At 45.2% G+C, this 15017-nt stretch overlaps 1 protein-coding gene across 2 annotated transcripts in view; it reads right to left on the bottom strand.

The window, feature by feature from the left end:
• LOC137542303 (bactericidal permeability-increasing protein-like) overlaps positions 1 to 15017 on the bottom strand; it is a 71766-nt gene that overhangs the window by 21122 nt on the left and 35627 nt on the right. For both annotated transcript variants that reach the window (XM_068264123.1, XM_068264124.1), the window contains exons 4-7: positions 13016 to 13171; positions 12011 to 12074; positions 10686 to 10749; positions 98 to 189 (exon numbers count right to left, since the gene is read on the bottom strand). In XM_068264123.1, coding sequence (XP_068120224.1) covers positions 98 to 189; positions 10686 to 10749; positions 12011 to 12074; positions 13016 to 13171 — 376 coding nt within the window. The remainder of the gene's footprint in view (positions 1 to 97; positions 190 to 10685; positions 10750 to 12010; positions 12075 to 13015; positions 13172 to 15017) is intronic.

Here is a 15017-nt window from a genome sequence, read left to right as displayed (position 1 = left end):
GAATGAGACAGGCTGGATCTCTCTATGTTTTCCTTCTGCCCTGTGCAAGAGTTCATGTCCACTTTAACAAAATCCTTTGATAAGTAGGCCTCTTTACCTTCATATCCATATCCACACTATCAGGTGACACAGCTGGAGGTGCTATCAGTGAGAAGTCAATAGCTACCACATCGTTTAGTTTGGCTGTAACTGCAAGACAAGAATAGTTTCCAATATTATAGTGTTACATAAATTACATTATATATGTATACAATCACATACTGTTTGAGGGTTTACTGAAGGTCACAGCTGACATTAAGGCTTCTTCATACCTAGCGAGAGTTTCCAAATTGAGCTTCAGTTATCAGTGCAATAAATGCAACCCGTGGGACTTTGAGGGTCATTTTACACTTGGTGCAATGCTATTTGCCTGAGTCAAAATGGCTGCCACATCGTATTGCACCTCATTATTACACACACTTTAGGATATGTGGTAGACTGTGTTGACAGGGAAATAAGTGGCAACCTGCCTTCAAAAAGTCTCACCCTTTAATCATGTTTATACTGCTGGATCGGAAGCTCTGCATCTCATTTGCACATGTGCGCCACACTACAAATGCTACAAAAATTAAACATTTGCAAGTTACCATTGACTATTATTGTTTCTGGTGCAATAACGCTCCGAAGCTTCTGAGATCTGTTATGTGCAGGTGTGTGTGCACGTTCCCTGGCATCAGCACAGGCACTTTATGCATGCTTGATGGCTAATGGCATTTAAACTCCCTGCTGACAGATGTCTTCATTAATCCAGCCAGCCACAAACCCCAACTCTTTCCATTAATACTGTGCAGCTATCAGTCCCAACTCTTCGGCAAACTCCAGAGTCATAACTGCAAAGTCATTCATTTCCTGGGTAGCGCTCTATTACTCTGGTGAAGACCAGGTGATCTCTTAGATTCCGCACACTGGGACGGATGCCAACTAAAAAGTGATCTGTAGGTAAGGGGTTGCTGAATGAATTTACCTGCCACAGCAGCAGCATCATACTCTTACTTTGTGCAGATACCGCAATGTACCGCACTTTCCTGGAACTAAAGAAAGACCTGAAGAAACTTGCACAACTGGACAGCGACATCTTTTTCTTGACTACATGCAAAAAGGAAAAACTTATACCTCAAGGACTAAGGATACAGAATCCCACCCTGCATACATACAATAGCAGGTTTGCAGAAGAAATCTGCAGGAGGAGCTCGGAGAGAATACGGAATAACCTTTTAAGAGTCTGCTATAACCGTAAGAGGATTACAAAGGATGAGATACAGAGCCTGAAACTGTCTCTGAATGATGACCCCACTGGATATACATGGGATAAACTACAAACCTTCTATGGGAAACTACAGAGATTCCTAATTAACAACAAAAAGAAAAAACTTCAGAGACTTAGAATTAAGAGTGGACGCCTGGATGCACAAGCAGCAGAAAAAGAGCAACCCACAGGTGTAATGAATCTTTCCTCTTATCAGGTTACTGAAGCTGAAATGTCAGTACTCTCCAAAGGCCTGTCATTCTGCCCTGCGAGACCCATAGACAGGATTGCACTCTGTGGAGATATGGAGGAATTTTTCAGAAAGCTGCGACTCAAGGAACACTACCATGATAAGGAAGCCTGTGATACAATGGATAATGGACCAAAACGCACCAGATCTAAAAAAGAAGAAAAAAAGATGGAGCCCCAAAGAAGGAGAAAACCCGGCCCTGGACAAATACATGACAGGATCCTGAGTAAAAGAAAGACACTGGCCCAGAACGTAACACCACAGGAGCAACAGGCCATCAGATCCCTTAAGGAGAATAAGGACATTATTATTAAACCAGCGGATAAAGGTGGTGCCATAGTCAGGGCCGGTCCTGGACTTTCTGCTGCCTGAGGCAAAGATCGTAAAGGCGCCCCCCCCCCCCCCCCCCCAATATTTCTACATAACATTACATCCCCCACACAACCGACCGTGTCCGTGAACGAAAGCCTGAGTGACGCAGCAAAGTGACTGACTGACTCACCGGGGATTGGGTCTCCCTCCGGGTCTGGCGGCGGCGAAGGGCGGGCATCCGCATTCCCAGCATGCATCCTGCACTGGCAGGGGACAGACGGCTGCGGTCTGCGGCGGGCATGCTCCATCTCGGATCTGAGGGATCTCGCGCTGGGCCAGTGAGCGGCGGCCGGCGGCAGCCAGCCAGCCTCATCATCATCGTCACGGTCACGTCGGCGGCGATCGCTGCTCAGTGACTGACCGTGACAATCAGCCGCAGCCAGGGCAGCAGAGCGGGCGGCAGCCGCCGCCATCAAATCAGCAGGCGTAGGCACTAGGCAGCGTCACCAGCGTGCAGCCTTGGAGGAGACAGGAGAGGCCGCAGAGCTCGGAGTCGTCGGACTCGGAGGCCGGCGGCAACAGTGCAGTTTCTAGGCTAAAATGCACCCAGGGCGAGGGTGTAAAAATTGCGCCCCCCCGGTATAGGTAGCCAGCTATAGGTCCCCCTCGAGTATAGGTGGCCAGGCATGGGTGAGCCAGTAAAGTTGCCCCCAGTATAGGTTAGCCAGGTAGTTGCCTCCAGTATAGGTAGCCAGTATAGTTGCCCCCAGTATGTTAGATAGGCAGGCACCCCCCCCCCCCCCGGTATAAGTTAGATAAGTAGGTGCCCCCAGTACAGGTCAGCTAGGTAGGTGCCTCCAATATAGGTAGCCAGTATAGTTGCCCCCAGCATAGGTTAGATAGGTAGGTACCCCCAGTATAGGTTAGTTAGGTAGGTGCCCCCAGTATAGGTAGCCAGTATAGTTGCCACCTGTATAGGCTAGCTAGGTAGGTAGGTAGGTGCCCCCAATACAGGTTAGATAAGTGCCCCCAGTATAGGTTAGATAGGTAGCTTCCCCCCAGTATAGGTTAGATTAGGTCGCTGCCCTTCAGTATAGGTTAGATTAGGTAGGTGCCCCCAGTACAGGTTAGATTAGGTAGGTGCCCCTAGTATAGATTAGATAGGTAGCTGCCCCCAGCATAGGTTAGACAGGTAGCTGCCCCCCAGCATAGGTTAGATAGGTAGCTGCCCCCCAGTATAGGTTAGATAGGTAGCTGCCCCCCAGTATAGGTTAGATTAGGTAAGTGCCCCCCAGTATAGGATAGATAGGTAGCTGCCCCCAGTACAGGTTAGATTAGGTAGGTGCCCCCCGTATAGGTTAGATAGGTAGCTGCCCCCCAGTATAGGTTAGATAGGTAGCTGCCCCCCAGTACAGGTTAGATTAGGTAGGTGCCCCCCAGTATAGGATAGATAGGTAGCTGCCCCCAGTACAGGTTAGATTAGGTAGGTGCCCCCCAGTATAGGATAGATAGGTAGCTGCCCCCAGTATAGGTTAGATAGGTAGCTGCCCCCCAGTGTAGGTTAGATAGGTAGCTGCCCCCCAGTATAGGTTAGATAGGTAGCTGCCCCCCAGTATAGGATAGATAGGTAGCTGCCCCCCAGCATAGGTTAGATAGGTAGCTGCCCCCCAGTATAGGTTAGATAGGTAGCTGCCCCCCAGTATAGGTTAGATAGGAAGCTGCCCCCCAGTATAGGATAGATAGGTAGCTGCCCCCAAAACAGGTTAGATTAGGTAGGTGCCCCCCCAGTATAGGATAGATAGGTAGCTTGCCCAGTATAGGTTAAGTAGGTAGGTGCCCCCTCATAATGGCGGAGGGGGGAGCCGGAGCCGCGGGGAGGGCAGCCCGACCTCTCCCTCTCCCCAAGCCGCTCTCCATACTCCCCCCTCGGACTGCAGGCAGCAGAGTTAGCGCGCAGGGAAGCGTTGCTGTACACAGCTGTTACTCACCTCCCTGGATCCGATCGCCGCTTCCGCCCTGCTGGTCTCCTCTCTGCAATGTAGCCGCTGATACATTACACACGCTGCGTCCTGTTTACACAGGAAGCAGCCACGTGTGTATCAGCGGCTAGGCAGAGAGGAGACCAGCAGGGCGGGAGCGGCGATCGGATCCAGGGAGGTGAGCAACAACTGTGTACAGCAGCGCTTCCCTGCGCGCTAACTCTGCTGCCTGCAGTCCGAGGGGGGAGCATGGAGGGCAGCCCGGGGAGAGGGAGGGAGAGGTCGGGCTGCCCTCACCGCGGCTCTGGCTCCCCCCGCTATCACATCTGGCTCCCCCCGCTATCACAGCCACTTCATCTGGTGCCGCCCCTCCACTTCTTGCCGCCTGAGGAACCCGCCTCATGGGCGGGCCGGCCCTGGCCATAGTCATAATGAACACCAGTGACTACATCCAGGAGGCACAAAGACAATTATCCAACACCGCTCACTATGCCAAATTACAGGGGGACCCCACAAAAGGCTACAGGATGGCACTTAAAAGGATGGTTAACAGATTGCCTGCAAACATCAGACTACATGTAAGGACCCTTATTCCTGAAGAGCCTAGAACAGCCTGCTTTTACATGCTTCCCAAGATCCACAAAGAGGGAAACCCAGGCAGGCCCATAATCTCAGGGAGCGGAACTCTTACAGAGAACATCTCAGGGTGGCTGGAAAACATCTTGGAACCTCTTGTCTGTAAAAGACCCAGCTACTTACAGGATACCACCCACCTCCTGAACAAACTGACATCCATCGGCCCAGTACCTGAGGGAACTATACTGGCCACGATGGACGTGGAGTCCCTGTACACAAACATTCCCCATGATGATGGTATTGCGGCCTGCCGTAAATACCTTCAGGGTCAGGGCATACCTGTAAAGCCTATTACTGGACCGATCAAATTCATTCTCACTCATAATTATTTCACTTTTGGACAGGACCTCTATTTACAGCAGATGGGCGTGGCAATGGGTTCGCGATTCGCTCCACAGTATGCAAATCTATTCATGGCCAAAATCGAAGAGGAATACCTCAATGCATGTGGCATAAAACCCTTGGCCTACTTCCGCTTCATTGATGATATTTTAATCATCTGGTCCGCAAGTGAGGATGATCTTCTCCAGTTCCACAGGAACTTCAATGCCTTCCATCCTACAATCAAATTGAAACTTACCTACTCTCACACAGAGATTAACTTTCTGGACACCACCATATACATCAGGGGTAACAACATACAAACCTCTGTGTATCGCAAACCTACAGACCGTCCCGCATACCTAAGATATGACAGTTTTCATCCCAAGCACATTAAGAACTCTATAATTTACAGCCAAGCTATAAGGTACAACCGAATTTGTTCTGACAGGAAGGACAGAGACAAGCACCTGGATCACCTTAAGAACACTTTCATTAAACAAGGTTACAGTCCTCCTATGGCTGAGGCCCAAATCAGGAAAGCCAGCAACATCCCCAGGACTGAACTCCTGAAATATAAGCAAAACCAGAAAGAGGAACGTGTCCCTTTGGTTGTCACCTACAACCCACACCTGGAAATCTTAAGGAGGATTGCTAAGGAACTTCATCCCATTTTACACAAGGATCACAGACTGAGAACGATATTCCCTAAACCTCCACTCTTGTCATATCGGCAACCACACAATCTAAAACAGATGATTGTCAGGAGCTCTTTGAATAGGCCTCAACAAAACGGAACATCACCCTGCCGACAAAAAATATGTGGGACCTGCAGACACATTTACTCCACTGACAGGGTAACGATACCAGGTTCACAACAGGAGTACAGAGTACAAGGTCAATTTTCCTGTGGGTCTACCAATCTGGTATATCTGATCATGTGTGCTAAATGCCCCAATGTTATGTACGTGTGAGAAACTGGACAAACACTGCGCAAACGTATGAATGGACACAGGCACACTATTAATGATACCAAATCTGGACTCCCAGTTGCTACACACTTTCGGTCCAACGGACACAGCATGGACTGCCCTGAAGGGCGGCTTCAAAACGTCAAATGACCGATTAATAGCAGAAACAAAATTTATAAATTGGTTCAAAGCTGTGCAGAAGGGTTTGAATAAGGACAACAACTTTCTATATTGGTATGAGATTGATGATATATGAACTGTCTCAGCCACTCTAGCTGAACTTGTGAACTAAGAATTTACGATACCTCTGGGTCAATCCTAACACCAGGTCTGTGAGCAGTGGAGTAAACAAAGATCCTTATCTTACCCCATTTAGATGGTCTGTTTGTATTAAGGCATCTTAATGACGTATTTATGCTTGAAAAAAATATCTGTTTTCCCTTTTGATGTTGCATGTATATAAGCTGTCTGTACCACCAGCTTGCAAACTAACAGGATGTAAACCTGACGAAGGCTGCAAGGCCGAAAGCTTGTTTATTCTTATTCATTTGTAGTTAGCCAATAAATGGTATCATCCTAATTTAAAACTTCTTGCTTTTACTGATGGCTAACACGGTACAATACCCTACTGCTATTACTTTGTGCAGCAACCTCTTTAGCTATTAGAATTTGTAAGGCTAATAAGTTAGGTATGAATAGTTTTGAAGGTTCACCAGATTACATATGGTTAGTGTTGAAGGAGCTGTAAAGGTTTAGTTAGCAATACTGTCATCTGGAAATACAGGACTTTCTCCTGTACTGGGCCTAGGGATTGTTTAGGATCAGTGAACATGCTCTGTGCTTGGAAAGCAGTTCAGTGGAGGTGAGGCAGAGGCAGCAGAGAAGATACAGTGCAGGAGTGGAGCAATAGGGAGATTGGTAAGTACATGCAGTCACAGTATTAGTGAAAGACACTGAGCTGTTTTACTAAAGTTTTACAAGGCTGAAGAGGCAACAAAGGAGGACAGTGAGGAGTTTGAATGATCCAACAACCTGGGCTGGAATTATGGTAAGTACAAAAGACACCAATGCCTATATGGGTTAGGCACTAGGAAAGGAGAGTTGGTGTCAGAATGGTTGCTGGGTAAGAGTATTGTATGATATCAGTAATTAGAGATGTCGCGAACCTCCGATTTTCGGTTCGCGAACCCCGTTCGTGAACCTTCGCGGAAGGTTCAGTTCGCGGAAAAGTTCGCGAACCGCAATAGACTTCAATAGGGATGCGAACTTTGAAAAATAGAAAAATTTATACTGGCCACAAAAGTGATGGAAAACATGTTTCAAGGGGTCTAACACCTGGAGGGGGGCATGGCGGAGTGGGATACATGCCCAAAGTCCCGGGGAAAAATCTGGATGTGACGCAAAGCAGCGTTTTAAGGGCAGAAATGACATTGAATGCTAAATTGCAGGCCTAAAGTGCTTTCAAACATCTTGCATCTGTATACATCAATCAGGGAGTGTAATTAGCGTTCTGCTTCACACTGACGCACTGTTATGATCATGTCTGCAGCGTTTATTGCTGGCTGCAGTGGTATTGTAACCCAAGCAGTTCTGATGTCATTACATGCATTTTCTTGCATAGTTTGGTTTGCACTTGAACTAGTTGCTGATTCCATCTGCAGTCACTCTGAAAGTAATGACAGTTTGACATGCTCTTGTGTAAACAAACATTGTCTGCTGCAGTTGAGGGGCAGTCCCTTTCCTGCAGGCTGCATATCATTGTCTGCCTTTTCCTGCTATCAGCCTGTGATTAATTACCATTCACTTGTGTGGGAATCTGCAGGTCTGCTCCCATTGGATGACCTCAGTATAAAGAACTGCTTCCTGCAATGTCTCATGGGCTACCATAGTCTCAGACTCTATCTGTTACTCTGCTCGTGCCCCACCTCGTTCCTGGTCCGTGTGGACTGCGCTGACTCCTGCGAAGGGGTCAGCGAGTCCTCCTAGTTCTGCTCTTGTTCTAGAAGTTGTTACTTGCTTGTCTTGTGTCATATATTGGTTCATCGCCAATATATACGCATACTTGCGCATTTTGTTATTTTCCTTGTATCCGTGTTACGTTGATATATCAGTGTTGCTGATATATACGTACACGAACTGTTTATTTCCTGTGTTCAGTTAGTCAGTTTTCCAGCACGTTTTGGTAGTTTGCGCGTATCGTGAACACCCGTGCTGAGCTAGTTATCCTGTTCCTGGTCCTGTTTGTGGATTGCGTTCATCTCTGCGAAGAGATAACGAATCCTTCTGAATCCTGTTCTGTTACTGTTTGTGGATTGCGTTCATCTCTGCGAAGAGATAGCGAATCCTTCTGAGTCCTGTTCCCTGTATTACTCCAGTCCTAGTCAGCGTTCCTGCTTATGTCATATATCGGTTCATTGCCGATATATACATATGTTAGTCAGACCTTACAAATAGTTTCATTGATAGCTGTAATTGTAATACGCTAGGAAAACATACTTATTGTATATTTATCTGTGTTACATTCATCTATCTCGATCCTGCTATTTCCTGTCTCTCCTGTCCTGTCTTTGTGAGGCACGCCATCGCCGCAACGCATTGGCTGCCTCATTCCAGTCTGTCTGGTTTTGGACGCTTGCTGTCGCTAAGTAATCGCTAGCTAGCAAGCGTTCATTCTGTCTACCTGTCCTGATCTCCTCAGTCCTGGTTTATGCGCTCAGCGCTACTTTGCGCTGAGACGTTATTACGAAAGTGTTTGTGGCTGTTCAGATCTGCACCGGCTCTGTGCACCACAATCTCCTATTGGAGTCAGTCCTCTCCTCCACTAAACTGGGGATATCCTGATCCCTTGTGCTGGTGTGTGTACCTCCTTCACGTCAGCTTATGTGTTGTATGCTGACTGTGGAGATTACACCCCCAAGCTTAACACGCACCAAACTTACTGTGTAACGCACCGCAAACAGCTGTTTGCGTAGTGACGGCCGTGCTGGACTGGTGCGCACCGTGGCCAGAGTGTAGGCCGTGGCGGTTTTCAAGCCCATATGGTCGCCGGGCTGTGGTAGCTCAATGATAGAACAACAGTGACTGCCCAGCTGATCAAATTTGGTCTGTCCAGAATGAAGCAATGACCTTATTATCTTCTTGTATGTAGGTAGGCATAGGTAGGTGTCCCAGTAGTTAGCTAGGCATAGGTAGGAGTCCCAGTATAGGTAGGTAGGCATAGGTAGGAGTCCCAGTATAGGTAGGTAGGCATAGGTATGTGTCCCAGTAGTTAGCTAGGCATAGGTAGGAGTCCCAGTATAGGTAGGTAGGAGTCCCAGTATAGGTAGGTAGGCATAGGTAGGTGCCTCAGTAGTTAGCTAGGCATAGGTAGAAGACCCAGTATAGGTAGGTAGGCATAGGTAGGTCCCCTAGTATAGGTAGGTAGGTGCCCCAGTAGTTAGGTAGGCATAGGTAGGTGTCCCAGTATAGATAGTTAGGCAGTGCTTGGCTGGCACAGTAATAACAATTACCAAGGTCCAGCTGCAACAGATAGGGCTGTATAATGTCAGTGAGCAACACACACACAAAAAACCACATCTGGAAAACATTATCTCTCAAAAGAGCTGTTGAGGGGTGCTATTTTAGCAATAACAATCAGCCAGGAGCAAGCCAAGACCAAGAGCCTAACTAATCTTTCCCTAGGAGAACAAGTCTGCAGCAGCTGTCCCTAGTCTGTCTCTAGCAGGCACACGAGTGAGTGTAATGGCCGGCAAACCTGCCTTATATAAGGGGGGGTGGGGCTCCAGGGCTTAGTGTAGCCTGAATGGCTACAATGTGCCTGCTGACTGTGATGCAGAGGGTCAAAGTTGACCCTCATAGTGCATTATGGGGTGAATCAAACTTCCGCAAAAGTTCGCTTGGTCCAGGCGAACACGAACCCCCAAAGTTTGCCTGGAACCGTTCGCCGGCGAACCGTTCTCTACATCTCTATCAGTAATGTGAATTACAGATATATTTGCTAGCATCACCACCCGGCGCCCAACTCATGCGCTGGTGCCATTACAGGTACTCGATGGATGCTGCATCCGGGCCAGGACAAGCCCCAGACACTGCTGCTGGAGTTTGAGGGAGGTAAGTTGCACCTACACCTAGCTATCTTTACTCAAGGTACATATTCCTGGCTACCTATGCTGAAGGCACATATTCCGGGCTACCTACGCTGAAAGCACATATTCCTGGCTACCTACGCTGAAAGCACATATTCCTGGCTACCTACGCTGAAGACACATATTCCTGTCTACCTATGCTGAAGGCACATATACCTGGCTACCTACCCTGAAGGCACATATACCTGGCTACCTACCCTGAAGGCACATATACCTGGCTTCACTGAAGGCACCTATACCTGGCCACCTATACTGAAGTCACCTATACCTAACTATCTATACTGAAGGTACCTACATGTTGGTAGATCTCCTGGACTCTGCAAATTTTAAAGTAGCTCGCGAGCCGAAAAAATGCGGGCACCCGTTTTAGATCAATCTGCAGCCACACAAATAGACTGAAAAACAGCTTTTTCCCATCTGCCATGAACTTGTTAAACTCTGAATCTTCTCTGAAATAATTAACACTGTGTACAACTTCTTTACATTTCTGGCATACGTGTATAATTCCCTTATTTCTACTTTTGTTACTATCATTATGTTCCGTATATGCCCCATGGGGCTGCCATGGAAAGTCAATTTGTTGTGTTACACAATGATAATAAAGTGCTTGAATCTTTAATCATGAGAGAAGAAAGCATTACTTTGAATAAAAAAATAAAATCCTGGAAAAATGCTTAAATATCAATGCCGAGTGCTGTAAAGACTCCTTTGTAGGTCAATGTTCGTCCATAAGCGTTCTGAGTCTTTTATTCCATTTCTCAACACTGAGGACAACAATCGACCTACCTGCCAGGTTCTGCAGAGCAGATTCCACCTGATTTTCCACTGCATTACAGATCTGAGGACAAATCTGTAAGGAGAAACATGTCAGCCAAACTAAAATCACTACAAATAAATTATACAAAATAAAAACAAATACTGGGGTACAAGAACAAATAGATTTTATATATTTGCATATTTATATATTGCATTTTAAGACATTAATAGGAAAGTACAGATAACAGATAAAACAAAACCTGATAAAAACAAAAACAAATTAGTAGTGTCTGCTTTTTTGTTTATGGGCCTGTATCTGGGAATAAAGACAATGGCACTTATTTCATTTACCTTTTCTCATAAGTCTTCTAATAGGTGATATTTTCAGATCTTATCAATAAAATGCCTTTAAAGCACACCTTAAATCGTTAGGGATACGGAGGCTGACATATGTATTTCCTTTCAAACAACACACATTGCTTGGCTGTCCTGTTGCTCCTCTGACTTCAATACTCTTATGCTGGGAATACACGTTTCGTTTTTGCCTTCGTTTTAACCTTCGATTCGTTCGCTAAACGAATCGAGTGTTGAAAACATATGTGAAAATAGTCATAATCTCATTATAGTTTCGATGAATAGACCCCAAAAACGAACGACTAGTGATCGAACATGTTTGATATTATCTCTCTTTATCCATCTAATCGAGCCATTGGTAGGCTTGATGGCTGTTCAGATCGATTATATATTTGTTTATGCCGTCCGTCCGTCCCTGTACTATGTTACGTGTCTTTGCAGCCTTCGATCATTGGAAAAACGAAACCATCAGAATCGAAAAAAAAAACGAAACCGTGGGTGGTGATATTAACCGTACGATCGATTATTTCGGGATCGAAAAGGACAAAAGGCACAATCGAAACGAAGGTTTAAACGAAGGCAAAAACGAAACGTGTATTCCCAGCATTAGCCATAGACCCTGATCAAGCATTCAGATCAGGTGCTCTGACTGAAGTCAAACTAATTTAGTCTAGATTAGCCACATGTTTTTTTCAGGTGTAGACAGACAGACATCCATTACTGCAGCTTTTGGCCTGGTTGTATGAGATCAGTCCGTAATATATTGGAAAGGCAAAGGCGTTGTGCTTCTCTTGTTTGTAAACAAAAGGACTTTCTTATTGTTTTGCCTATACTGAGGCTGAAGCTGTAAAATAAAAGCCCAACACAAGTCATATCACGTTCCAGATCTCCAAAGATCTCCAGTAGGTATATCATAAGTCCTCCAACAAGCGTTTTTTTTTTTTCAAAAACATTGTCTATGTTTACGTTGTACATCTGTATTCTATACAAATAAAAATTACCTGACTTTCCATAGTTTCTCTTAGAGATTCTGAAATTTCATCATCAAAGAGGTTGATAAGCCAGCTGGAAGTTGGAACATAAAGGCATTACATTGATGCAAAATGTCTATACAGTATTAGCAATACTTAAGGCCAGAGTTTTAGACAGGCAGAAAAGTTATATATTATTAATACCAATGGGAAGGGGGAGGTCTTTACTGGTATGTGCTTACAACTGCTAATGACTGGTGTACTGGTATGTGCTAATGACTGGTATATTGGTATGTGCAATCGACTGGCATAATGGTATGTGCTATCAACTGGCATACAGGTATGTGCTATCAACTGGCATACAGGTATGTGCTATCAACTGCTAATGACTGGCATACTGGTATGTGCTATCGACTGGCATACAGGTATGTGCTATCAACTGCTGAAGACTGGCATACTGGTATGTGCTATCGACTGGCATACAGGTATGTGCTATCAGCCAGCGCTGCGTAATATGTTGGCGCTTTATAAATACAATAAATAATAATAATATCAACTGGCATACTCGTATGTGCTAATGACGGCATACTGGTATGTGCTACAAATAGGCATACTGGTATGTGATAACTAATGGTATATTGGTATGTGATAACTAATGGCATACTGGTATGTGATAACTAATGGCATACTGATATGTGCTAATAACTGTCTTACTGGTATATGCTAACTAATGGTATGTGCTATTGATTGGCATACTGGTATGTGCTAGTGACTGCAGCAATGGAGACACATGAATATGTATTATTATTGTAGTGATAGAACTGATGTTACATGAATAGAGTATATGTAATCAGAGGTAACAAATATACACAGTTTTGTGAAGAAGAATGTATAGATGTTATTGGCTAACTTCTGTGAAAATACAATAAATAAAATATTTGATGATGACAATGTTTAACTCACTGAATTAGAGTTTCAGAAACCCCCAAAACATAATTTAAATAATAATAAATGTCATTACTGGATTCATCTTACTCTATGGTATCAGAAAAGTACACATCCATGTTCTCAATGTAGGCACTGCAGTCTGAGGGGAACACAGTTGGCCTTCCATCTTCATCACTTCCCAAGCTCAGGCCTACAGAAATGGATATTCCAGAGACAGTCAATACAAAATCGCCGCTGTCCGATCTGTATTTGGAAAAAGAATCATATATACTTTAATTCATACTCTATAGAGAAATGTATGCATTCCTATTACATATCTGATAACAGGGGTATTAAAAAAAGCATAATTTACAGCATAGTAACCAAACGCATCACAGTCCTGAAGTCATATGGGAGACAATGTCTTCAGAATTTTCGTCTGTGCTGAGAGGGTAGAAAAAATCAGGGGAAGACACCGGGAGCCCAATCTGGTGTAGTATCTCACGTGTGGTTACCTCAGTTAGTAGGAAATGATCAAATATACTCACAAAGCTGGGTTGCGTATAGGGCAACCAGTCTGGAACGCATGTGGGGAAGTACCGTCCCCACTCGGCCTTGTGAGGTACTCTCGATGGTCGCAGCTCCTTTGAAAAGAGTTACCACCTGCCAGGTGGTGGCCCCTAGTCCTTGGCGGAGGGGGTTATAAAGCAACACGGGGGGTAGGAGGCGCCCTAATGGGTACTGTTAGCACGACACTTCCGTCGAATACAGACAATTTGAGAGGTAGACCCAAGGTCAGATCAATCAAACAATAGGTGGTACAGGTATGTACCCCTAATACAGAGAGTATTAGTGTCAGTTTATGTGGTTATTTAGTAATATTAGCAGCAGATGGAACGGTTTTGAACCGTGAAACGCGTAGTCATTATTTGAGTGCTCCAATAAAGAATGTTTTTTACAACTACTATGGAATGACTGCTCATTAAGGTAGGATCGTTCCATCTGCTGCTAATATTACTAAATAACCACATAAACTGACACTAATACTCTCTGTATTAGGGGTACATACCTGTACCACCTATTGTTTGATTGATCTGACCTTGGGTCTACCTCTCAAATTGTCTGTATTCGACGGAAGTGTCGTGCTAACAGTACCCATTAGGGCGCCTCCTACCCCCCGTGTTGCCTTCAGAATTTTCACCTTATTGTATTATGCTAATATACCAAGCTCTACAAAAGTAGTCACCTCCCTATATTGTTTTACTAATCTCCAGATACCATCCCACTTGGAACCTTCGCTCTTCCCCGAAGACCCTCTAGCTTGGTCACCTCCTCTAACTCCCACAATCAGGACTTCTCATGAGCATCACCTCTCCTTTGGAACACTCTCCCACAGCCAGTCCATCATGCTCCAAAGCCAAGCCTGGAAACTTTTAAACCTGCTTTCAAAACACGCCTGTTAAAACAAGCCTATAATTTGCTATACAGTAGGTAGCATTAGAGGCTCACCTTCTCATCCACTAACCCCTATGTCTCCTTCCCTAAAGTCTACAGCCAACTACCCTCTATATCGTAAGTTCACAAGGGCAGCAAACTCCTCCTAGTTTTTCTTATTTTGCTAAAGTTTATCATATGAATACGGTACAATATTGGTGATGTCTCAAACCACACATCAACTATACTGTATATGTACTTGTATTGCTGGATATCCTGACTGTACAGAGTTTTCAACTTCTGTCATGTACCTATGCTCCCTAATATTTGTTTTATACTGTTAACAGCGCTACAGAAGATGTTGGCACTATATAAATAAAAAATTATAATAACCATCCCAGCATCCGTAGCTTCACCTGCCAAACATGTTTAGTGTTAAACCTCTAATATAATTCAAATCAAATGGCTAAAGGTGTGTACACACGCTGGATTCCCAGACCCACCCGCGAGGCGGTCGTTCTGCGGGCAGCTTGACTGTGTGTACAGTCTGCCGCGGATCTGTCAAAAACCAGCCTTATCAGCCTGCCGACAGACTGTACACACAGTCAAACTGTCAGAACGGCGACCCTGCGGGCGGGTCGTTTGCAGGAATCCGGCGTGTGTACGTGCCTTAACA

This window comes from Hyperolius riggenbachi, chromosome 12, assembly GCF_040937935.1.
Source record: "Hyperolius riggenbachi isolate aHypRig1 chromosome 12, aHypRig1.pri, whole genome shotgun sequence".
NCBI classification, from domain to species: domain Eukaryota; kingdom Metazoa; phylum Chordata; class Amphibia; order Anura; family Hyperoliidae; genus Hyperolius; species Hyperolius riggenbachi.
This window is presented reverse-complemented; position numbering and strand designations above follow the sequence as displayed.